General features: G+C 44.3%; 1 protein-coding gene across 1 annotated transcript; it reads left to right on the top strand.

Annotated features, from left to right (window-relative positions):
• On the top strand, positions 1 to 8190 carry LOC311105698 (pentraxin-related protein PTX3-like). Its single transcript, XM_084147917.1, has 4 exons — positions 1 to 210; positions 3029 to 3194; positions 3780 to 4186; positions 6614 to 8190. The coding sequence occupies exons 1-4, from the start codon at positions 72 to 74 to the stop codon at positions 7273 to 7275; spliced, it is 1374 nt and encodes a 457-aa protein (XP_084004043.1). The 5' UTR covers positions 1 to 71; the 3' UTR covers positions 7276 to 8190.
• Positions 8191 to 11253: the final 3063 nt, after the last annotated feature.

Raw genomic sequence — 11253 nt, 5'->3', positions numbered from 1 at the left:
GACAAAACTCACCGTAGGTAGACCTCAACACAGACAGACAGACTCTCTCTCTGAGACAGACGGCAGGCAACATGTTTCTGTGGCGGCTCCCCCAGGCAGTGTGTCTGGTGTCGGTGTGTGTGTCGCTGACTCTTGGGTATGAGGACGATATCGAGGTGAACTATGGTGACAGTTACTACAACGAGATCACAGAGGGAGAGCCACTGGAGCGTAAGTCAAGTGTGTGTGTGTGTGTGTGTGTGTGTGTGTGTGTGTGTGTGTGTGTGTGTGTGTGTGTGTGTGTGTGTGTGTGTGTGTGAACCGAATAAGTTTTGAGCTCTGAATGCTGAGTAAGGAATATGTGAGCTATGTCTGGAACTCTTATATGGACACATTTTCTATGGGATTAAAAACCATCAATGTTTCTGTTTGTGCTTTTGCCATGTCATGGACCCATCGGTTCCTTAACATCTCATACTAGGCTTGATTATATCTTCAATGTGTTAGGCTTGATAATATCTTCAATGTGTTAGGCTTGGTAATATCTTCAATGTGTTAGTCTTGATAATATCTTCAATGTGTTAGTCTTGATAATATCTTCAATGTGTTAGGCTTGATAATATCTTCAATGTGTTAGGCTTGATAATATCTTCAATGTGTTAGTCTTGATAATATCTTCAATGTGTTAGTCTTGATTATATCTTCAATGTGTTAGGCTTGATAATATCTTCAATGTGTTAGGCTTGATAATATCTTCAATGTGTTAGTCTTGATAATATCTTCAATGTGTTAGGCTTGATAATATCTTCAATGTGTTAGTCTTGATAATATCTTCAATGTGTTAGTCTTGATTATATCTTCAATGTGTTAGTCTTGATAATATCTTCAATGTGTTAGTCTTGATAATATCTTCAATGTGTTAGTCTTGATAATATCTTCAATGTGTTGGGCTTGATAATATCTTCAATGTGTTAGTCTTGATAATATCTTCAATGTGTTAGTCTTGATTATATCTTCAATGTGTTAGGCTTGATAATATCTTCAATGTGTTAGGCTTGATAATATCTTCAATGTGTTAGGCTTGATAATATCTTCAATGTGTTAGGCTTGATAATATCTTCAATGTGTTAGGCTTGATAATATCTTCAATGCTGACCTGTGATATTAATTTGTGGAGCAACAAGTTCATCAATAACTTGAACTGAATGAAACAGACTGGCTCCGTGTGTTTGTCTCAATTAGGATTTAATGTAAGATTAGTAAATTTACTTTTTTCAGTCACAGCCCACTGAATGCCAGTCGTGTGTGAATGAAGAACAAAGATTTCTCATCCGAGTGGAGAAATGCAACTGAAGCACAAAATGTGTCTGAAGCCGAGCAGAAATTACAATTAGAAGCATTTTAGATCTGCGTTTACAAAACGCAGCAAGATATTTATTCTGCGTTAAATTATATTTTTTTGCGTGAAAAATGCAGAATTCTGCTTTAAGGCAACCCCTGGAAGTCTATTTAATACGTATGCTCTTCAGGACTCTGTATGGCTGTGTTCAGTCAGTGTGTGTCCAGATATCATACTAAACGAGTTTGATTTTAGAATCATTGTGGGTACGTTCTGCTTCTGTGGGTTGTAAAAGTCTGTCTAGATGAACTCTGTCCAGTGTTGGTCTTTGTCAAGTTATTAGTCTCTGGATATGAAGAGCTAAGAGTGTAATCATAGAGAGAGTGAGCACTGACTGTGTTAATGTGTCAGAGTTGGCTGAGCACATCTGGACATGTTCTCTCTCTTCTCCTCTCTCCTCTCTTCTCCTCTCTTCTCCTCTCTTCCCTCTCTCCTCTCTCCTCTCTTCTCTTCTCCTCTCTCCTCTCTTCTCCTCTCTTCTCCTCTCTTCCCTCTCTCCTCTCTTCTCCTCTCTCCTCCTCTCTTCCCTCTCTCCTCTCTTCTCCTCTCTCCTCTCTTCTCCTCTCTCCTCTCTTCTCCTCTCTTCTCCTCTCTTCTCCTCTCTTCTCCTCTCTTCTCCTCTCTTCTCCTCTCTCCTCTCTTCTCCTCTCTCCTCTCTCCTCTCTTCTCTTCTCCTCTCTCTTCCCTCTCTCACCTGCCAGAGGGTACGTTGAGTAAGTACAGTACATAAATAAATGTAAATAATCTGGACCAGTGTTTACTGAATGGTGAGTCACTTCCAATTCAGCTGCTCTGAAATTTCCAAAAGCTTTAGATGGGTTATGAAGCAACAGATGTTTGGGAATCACTGATCTAGCTGCGATCTGTCAGTAGAGTCAGTCTATCTCAAGGAGCTGTGGCTGAGGGAGCGTTCCTCAATGTGTTCTGTCAGTGTTGGCTGGGAAAGTCTGGGCAGAGATGTTCTCTGCCAGAGAGTAAGTTGAGCGAGAGGAGACCGGGGCTTTTAGCCTCCTATTGGGAACAGACCATTATGAATGACTGGTCATTGATCAAAGAAATACTATTTAATTGGGGAATTCTTCTCTCAGCTGATTTTGGAAGACAGGCTCCTTGGCGTGTGTATGAGTGTGTGTGTGTGTGTATGGTTCGTAATCTAACAGAAAACCATAAACAACTATAACTTTGCTCAGGGCAGTTTGTAATGTGATTTTACATTATTAAAGATGAAGCGGCCCAAACAAACACTGGAGAGTAACATCACACATTACCGTACCAGAGGGAGAGACCGTGCCAGTAACTCAAACTGCCAGGACACAGGACACGGAAAGAGAAAGAGAGGGAGAGATAGAGAACAAGAAGTGTAGAGAGGGGAAGAGCGGGAAATAGACGGATACTGTTTCAAGCAAAGAAAGGGATAATCTGAGAGAGAGACAGACAGTTGGCAGGATAAAGAATAGGAAGGGAAGGATAATTGAAGCCATCTAACGTATATGCATGTCTCTACCGCTCCACCCCTCTCTCCCTCTCGCTCTCTCCCTCTCTCTCTCTCTCTCGCTCTCTCCCTCTCTCTCTCTCCCTCTCTCTCTCGCTCTCTCTCTCTCGCTCTCTCTCTCTCTCTCTCTCTCTCTCCCTCTCTCTCCATCTCTCCAGCCACCCCAACCCCAACCCCAACCCCCTGTACGGCTACAGACATCACTAAATGGGACAAGCTCTTCTCCATGCTGGAGAACTCTCAAATGAGGGAGAACATGCTTCTGCAGTACTCCGATGACATCATCAAGGTGGAGTTGGGATCGCTGCGTGGAGAGATGCTAAGGTTGCTTATATTTGTCCTATTTCACACATGTATTAATTGGAAATGTGTTTTTTTGCATATCCCACTCTCCCTGAGACACCCTCGGAGAGTGGGGTCACGGCCAGGCTCTGCCATTCAACGGCGACCTTGGAGCAATTAGGTTTAAGTGTCTTGCTCAAGGGCACATCAATAGATTTTTCACCTTGTCGCCTCTGGGATTTGAACCAGCAGCTTTTCGGTTACTGGCCCAACGCTCTAACAGCTAGGCTACCTGCCACCAACTCATATACGGGCACTAATATATAGGCACGAATATATAGGCCATCTCAGCCAATGGAACAGAAGCACCAATCCCAATACGACCTTTACGACCCAAATCGACCTTTCCCAAACCACCAATCCCAAATCGACCTTTCCCAAACCACCAATTCCAAATCGATCCCCTAACCTCTGTGCACCTGTGTATATCTGAAAGGAGTCCATGTGTAATGTGGCATAAGAAACTACTGGTGCAGTTGGCTAGCTCGGCTCCCATGTGTACTGCAGCCTGCTCTCCTCCTGGTCTCTGACGTAATCCATCTCTAATCCCTCTTCTCCTGACCCCAGGTTTGTGGCTCAGTACGGAGGGGCCTGTGGCGTTGCAGTGGAGACCGCTGGGCGGAGGATGTCTATGCAGATGGAGGCTCGCCTCAGGGAGAGCATGGAGCATCTCAGGCAAGATCAGAGCACTGCTGCTGGGAAATCTGCAGGTAATTCTGGGAATAGCCACCAGGAGACACTGTTACAGCAGCTCATCACCGCGGTGCGGACACAGGCTTCCCGACTCATCAAGCTAGAAAACAGCTGCCTGAGTAATCCAGGACCCGTAACGCCACCAGAGGCAAAGGGGGGAAACCTGCAGCAGGATGTGGCGTCGGCAGAGATGCTGGATGCCCTGGTGACAGAGCTGGCGAAGACGAGGGCAGTGCTAGAAATAGCGCTCAAGTCGGCACGGCAACGACACCTGCCCGCAGGTGAGAACACCTCTTCCTGTGTCACTATCTATACATCCTGCCATCCTTTACATCAGTGGTTCTCAACCAGGGGCATTAGTACTTGGCCTATCCACAGGGGGTACTTGACTCAACCAGGGGCACTAGTACTTGGCCTATCCACAGGGGGTACTTGACTCAACCAGGGGCATTAGTACTTGGCCTATCCACAGGGGGTACTTGACTCAACCAGGGGCACTAGTACTTGGCCTATCCACAGGGGGTACTTGACTCAACCAGGGGCACTAGTACTTGGCCTATCCACAGGGGGTACTTGACTCAACCAGGGGCACTAGTACTTGGCCTATCCACAAGGGGGTACTTGAGAAGACTCATGAGACCATAGGCCTACTGGTAAAATACACGAGGGGGTAGATCAGGGGTACCCCGGGCAGAGCAACATGTCCTTGGTGGTACAGTAACCGAACAAGGTGGAGAAGCCCCGCTCTGCATAATGTAGCAGATTTATGTGAGTTTTTAGACACAATCAGGTGATACAGCACCCAACTTACAAGAATCACATCAGACATCCCGCCCAGGCAATTTGATTCTAACAACCCATTGATTCTTGAAAGAATGAATATAGCAAACATATACCTAGGGAGTGTGAATGTAAAAAATGTTTCTGGTCCATTTTCCTTATAACGGGAATTCTTACCAGAGTGCCTTTCCATGTTCCAAACCCAGTCTCTGCATCTGTGATCTCTATCTGCAAAGCTCTGCGAGCCTAAATATATCCACGTCCTGTTCAGGCCTCTCTACCTGCTTACTCTGCTGGAATTCAATCAAAAACAAAATGAGCCCAGGTCTTATAATAAACCCAGAGGGCTTTAAAAAGGTAGCTTATCCCCAATCTGAGCAGAGAGCAACAAGGCTATTGTTCTATAGAGAAGAGTCTCTCTCTGAATTAAGTCTGTTCATATGGAGACGCCAGGCCTTTCAGTGAGCCAGCTCCAGTTCCCAGCATTAATCAGATAAAACCTCAATGCTGTTTATATCACTCACACACACACACACACACACACACACACACACACACACAGGTATAATCATTAGCAGGTCGGCACAGCGACCACAGCAAAGCACCCTGGGAAGCAGAACCAGATGGTAACGGTTACCCCCGGAGAGAAACCTGAGACAAATGTAACGTCAATATTTAGCGTCTGGTAGGAAGAGTCAATCACTGTGTGTGTCATAACCTAGCTATCGGACTGCTGCTGCAGAGAGAGGGGGAAGGGAGCTCATTTAGAACCCCTTAGTAATACACAAATCATACACACACACACACACACACACACACACACACACACACACACACACACACACACACACACACACACACACACACACACACACACACACACACACACACACACACACACACACACACACACACACACACACACACACACACACACACACACACACACACACACACACACACACACACACACACACACACACACACACACACACACAAAGACTGATTCAAACCAGCAGGGATTTTCTCTTCTGGTCTGACTCTGTGTTGATGCATTATCTCATGGTGTTATCCTTTATAGATCGCACACAGTAGAGCTGCACACACACACACACACGCGCAGGCCTACATGTGCACAAGCAAACGAGAGAGTGGTGTGTGTGATAAGAAACAGACATGGTGACCTCACGGTTTACTCTTTCGTGGCGTTAAGGAAAGAGAGAGAGAGAAGAGCGACTGCGCCCGCCGAGGAAGAGGAGGAAGAGGAGTTGCAGTGGGAGGAGGAGTGGGAAGAGGAGGAGGAGTGTAGCTCAGTTGGTAGAGCATGGCGCTTGCAACGCCAGGGTTGTGGGTTCTATTCCCCACGGGGGGCCAGTATGAAAAATGTATGCACTCACTAACTGTAAGTCGCTCTGGATAAGAGCGTCTGCTAAATGACTAAAATGTTAAATGTAAAAATGAGTGGGAGGAGGAGGAGGAGGAGGAGGAGGAGGAGTGGGAGGAAAAGGACAAGACAGGGAAAAACCTCCGGTATATGACATCATTGACCACATTACCACTGACCGCAACCTGAACCTCAATCACACCATGGTCTACCGCTCAAATACCAAACTGCTCCATTGGCATGCATGACTGTTAAAGGTTCAACCTTAGAGATCCTATATAGATAGAATACCACGGCTAAGGGCTGTTGTTAGGATAGACACAAAGCGGAGTGCCTGGATACAGCCCTTAGCCGTGGTATATTGGCCATTTACCACAAACCCCCAAGGTGCCTTATTGCTATTATAAACTGGCTACCAACGTAATTAGAAAAGTAAAAATACATTTTTTGTCATACCAGTGGTTTCCTAAATTGGTCATCTTGCAGATCAATTAATAACCGCAAAATGACTAAAGCAATTCTCTCATTCTCTCCTCCCTCCCAGGCTGTGAGACCGCTCTTCTCTTCCCTATGCGTTCCCGTCGCATCTTCTCCTCGGTGACACCAGACCTCCCTCTCTCCCTCTCTTCCTTCACCGTGTGCCTGTGGGCCAAGCCCGTTTCCATCTCCAACAGAACCGTGCTGTTCTCCTACGGAACCAAACGGAACCCCTATGAGATCCAGCTCATTCTCAGCGGAACCAGGGCTCTCTTCACCGTGGGAGGAGAGGCTCACTTGGTGGAGGGGCGGGGCGTGGTGAGAGGAGGAATTTGGACCCACATATGTGGGGCTTGGAGCTCTGAGCAGGGCATAGCGTCACTATGGGCCGATGGACACAGAGTGGCATTCACACCCGGGGTGGCCGAGGGCCACGTGTTACCCAATGGAGGCTCACTCCAGCTGGGGCAGGAGAAGAACGGCGGTGGGGTCTCTGGAGGGTCAGGTGGCAGTGGGAGTGAGATGCCTGGGTTTGAGGGAGGCTTCGATGCCAAGTTGGCGTTCATTGGGAAGATAACGGGGGTGAACATGTGGGACCGAGTGCTGACGGAGGAGGAGATATCCCAGCTGGCTTTGCAGGACGGCGAGGGGTGTGAGCAGAGGGGAAACGTAATTGGGTGGGGCTTGACGGAGATCGTGCCTCACGGGGGCGCTCAGTTCATCAACTAACTCTGATGACATTTTCATCATCATCACCATCATCATCATTTAAATCAACTCTATCATCACCTTCATCATCTTCATCATAATCATCATCATTGAAATGAACTTTCATTATCATCATTTAAATTAACTCTATCATCACCTTCATCATCATCATCATCATCATCACCATTATAAACTAACCCTAAGACCTGCAGTGCAGAACAGCCCAACCGGCTGAGACTGCAACAATAATGTGAACATGAACAACAACAACAACAACAACAACAGCTCCCTTTAATGGTTAAAGAGACTGGAGACTGGAAAAGAATGTGCCCTGTTTGAGGAGCGTTTCCCATTTAGAGATGCAGGACAGTGAGAAGCATTAGTATACATAGCCTTAGGAGGAGAAGTGGAGAAAACAGCATTTACCAAAGAGTTCAAGAGAAGAAAGGAGTGGAAGAACAGAGGAGAGAGAGAGAGAGAAAGAGACAAATAGCTCATTGTGTGGAAGGAGGGATGCTTTGGGTCAACTGTCACAAAAGCAGTCTGCAAGGGTCATCACTAGATGGCCAAGCTAGAGAGGACAACATTGGCTATATCATCAGAAGTATTGTGCTAGTACGTTAGCTGTTTGTTATTAATCAAGCGTTAGGGTCAAGGGGTAAGGTACAGTGGCTTGCGAATGTATTCACCCCCCTTGGCATTTTTCCTATTTTGTTGCCTTACAACCTGGAATTAAAATGGATTTTTGGGGGGTTTGTATCATTTCAGTTACACAACATGCCTACCACTTTGAAGATGCAAAATATTTTTTATTGTGAAACAAACAAGAAAAAGACAAAAAAACAGAAAACTTGAGCGTGCATAACTATCAGTTACACTCATTTCAGTTACACAACATGCCTACCACTTTGAAGATGCAAACTATTTTTTATTGTGAAACAAACAAGAAAAAGACAAATAAACAGAAAACTTGAGCGTGCATAACTATCCCCCCCCCCCCCACACACACACACAAACACACTTTGTGCAGCAATTACAGCTGCAAGTCTCTTGGGGTATGTCTCTATAAGCTTGGCACATCTAGCCACTGGGATTTTTTCCCATTCTTCAAGACAAAACTTCAAATTGGATGGGTTCCGCTGGTGTACAGCAATCTTTAAGTCATACCACAGATTCTCAATTGGATTGAGGTCAGGGCTTTGACTAGGCCATTCCAAGACATTTAAATGTTTCCCCTTAAACCACTCGAGTGTTGCTTTAGCAGTATACTTAGGGTCATTGTCCTGCTGGAAGGTGAACCTCCGTCCCAGTCTCAAATTTCTGGAAGACTGAAACAGGTTTCCCTCAAGAATTTCCCTATATTTAGCGCCGTCCATCATTCCTTCAATTCTGACCAGTTTCCCAGTCCCTGCCGATGAAAAACATCCCCACAGCATGATGCTGCCACCACCATGCTTCACTGTGGGGATGGTGTTCTCGGGATGATGAGAGGTGTTAGGTTTGCGCCAGACATAGCGTTTTCCTTAATGGCCAAAAAGCTCAATTTTAGTCTCATCTGACCAGAGTACCTTCTTCCATATGTTTGGGGAGTCTCCCACATGCCTTTTAGCGAACACCAAACATGTTTGCTTTTTTCTGGCCACTCTTCCTTAAAGCCCAGCTCTGTGGAGTGTACGGCTTAAAGTGGTCCTATGGACAGATACTCCAATCTCCGCTGTGGAGCTTTGCAGCTCCTTCAGGGTTATTGTTGGTCTCTTTGTTGCCTCTCTGATTAATGCCCTCCTTGCCTGGTCCGTGAGTTTTGGTGGGCGGCCCTCTCTTGGCAGGTTTGTTGTGGTGCCATATTCTTTCCATTTTTTAATAATGGATTTAATGGTGCTCTGTGGGATGTTCAAAGTTTCTGATATTTTTTTATAACCCAACCCTGATCTGTACTTCTCCACAACGTTGTCCCTGAGCCGTTTTGAGAGCTCCTTGGTCTTCATGGTGCCACTTGCTTGGTGGTGCCCCTTGCATAGTGGTGTTGCAGACTCTGGGGCCTTTCAGAACAGGTGTATATATACTGAGATCATGTGACAGATCATGTGACACTTAAATAAAGTCCACCTGTGTGCAATCTAACTAATTATGTGACTTCTGAAGGTAATTGATTGTACCATATCTTATTTAAGGTCTTCATATCAAAGGGGGTGAATACATATGCACGCACCACTTTTCCGTTATAAATTTTTTAGAATTTTTTGAAACAAGTTATATTTTTCATTTCACTTCACCAATTTGGACTAGTTTGTGTATGTCCATTACATTACATAAAAATAAAAATCAATTTTAAATTACAAGTTGTAATACAACAAAATAGGAAAAACTAACAACTTAGTTGTTAAATTGGCATTGTGGTTAGAAAATGCTTTACCTTCGTCCTCTCTGGCATGGCTACGTAGTGACAACCATCTGCAAGCTGCCATGGGAGGTTTTAAGAATTATATTACCTTATAATCTTATGTTTCCGGAAAAAAGTGAATATTTTTTTCAATCTTTGTTTCCAACTTTGTTTTTATCAAAGTGTTTACATTCAGATGTGACAAACATAATATTTCAGTTGTTGTGTATTTTGCTTTGTTTTCCATACATCCAGAAGGATTTATTGTGTTTCTCTTTGAAATGGGTGCAATAAGATGACTTATTCCCTGTTTGTTGCATCTCTTGTGAGACAGAAACACTTGATTTGAAAAGAGGAACTGTGAACAATGTTTACAGAATCTGTTACGACTATCTCCGCTCTTTGTTAATGTAGTAGGCAATGGGTATCATATTGTAAATTGGTTTGTGTTTTTTTGTCAAGAAGTAAAAATGAATGTATTTTGTATATAAATATTTTTAGCATACAGTATAACTAGAATTGGAGACGAAGGTATTAATAAAAACTACATTATTGCCTCTGATGCAGTTCTTCATCACCAACAGGATGGTTTAAGTGATTGTTTGTTTGTTTCCCTCTTGATATATTTCCCAAGGTGCTCCAGTGTTAAAAGGCCTTTTCAGTTATTTAGATAGTCCCAATGCATATTTACAGAGGATTGCTAGAGTGTTAGTAAATGCACTGAACGTGCTCATCAGTTGATACATAGTTTGAATGTGAAGTAGATAGTCTGCAGATATCAACTAAAGCCCAACTTGTGTTTAAGTTTATTTAGATAGTCCCAAACCATATCTACAGATAGTTACTAGAATGACAACAGATATGCTGTTAAGTTGTAACTGATATGCAGTTGAGATGCTGGTGATAGTCTCTTGATTGTTTTGTTGATCATCTATAGATGGGCATTTGTGCAAGTGATGGGACATTCTGTTGAAGTATCACTGACATGCTACAGATATGCTGTTGAAATGCTGCCGAGAGTCTAAAGATGGTTTGTCGAGCATCTATATACGGACTATAGACTACCTGGTTAAAAATGATTAAATATACTGTTGAGATTCTACTGAAAGGCTGAAGAAATACTGTTGAAATGCTGCCGATAGTCTACAGATGGACTACAGACACTTCCTTGTTGAAAGTCATCAGACATGCAGTTGACATGTTACTGATAGTCTGTAAATAGTCTACAGAGCATTTACAGATTGACTATCCAAATAAAGTGTTACCGTGTTGTCTTTCTGGATTAAAGACAAAACTATTAACCCTTACATTGTGAAAAGGTTCAGTGAAAACATAGGACTACATTCTAGAAAGTACAACTTCAGTATAAGCGAATTTAGGTTCCACCTCTTTCATTCAGCTCCCCCCCGCTCCCCTCCCCTCCCCCTCCCTCTTTTTTCCCTATCCCCGAGACAAGGTACTGTATCAGTTTATCGATGCTTCACCCACTCTTTCCCTCGTTAACCCCGCCCCCTGCCCCATAGCCCAGAGAACCAATAACAAATGACCTCTCCCCCTCCCAGCAGCCACCAGTTCAAGAACTAGGATGATGTAATGTGGTTTGGGTGAGGTCAGGGGGT

Source organism: Coregonus lavaretus, assembly GCF_964263955.1.
Source record: "Coregonus lavaretus genome assembly, chromosome: 30".
Classification (NCBI taxonomy): domain Eukaryota; kingdom Metazoa; phylum Chordata; class Actinopteri; order Salmoniformes; family Salmonidae; genus Coregonus; species Coregonus lavaretus.
This window is presented reverse-complemented; position numbering and strand designations above follow the sequence as displayed.

Excerpts from the sequence above, each read along its gene's own strand:
- LOC311105698 (XM_084147917.1), top strand. The coding sequence starts at position 72 with ATGTTTCTGTGGCGGCTCCCCCAGGCAGTGTGTCTGGTGTCGGTGTGT. Across the intron at positions 211-3,028 it reads AGAGGGAGAGCCACTGGAGC|CCACCCCAACCCCAACCCCA; the intron begins GTAAGTCAAGTG and ends CCATCTCTCCAG. Across the intron at positions 4,187-6,613 it reads GCAACGACACCTGCCCGCAG|GCTGTGAGACCGCTCTTCTC; the intron begins GTGAGAACACCT and ends CCTCCCTCCCAG.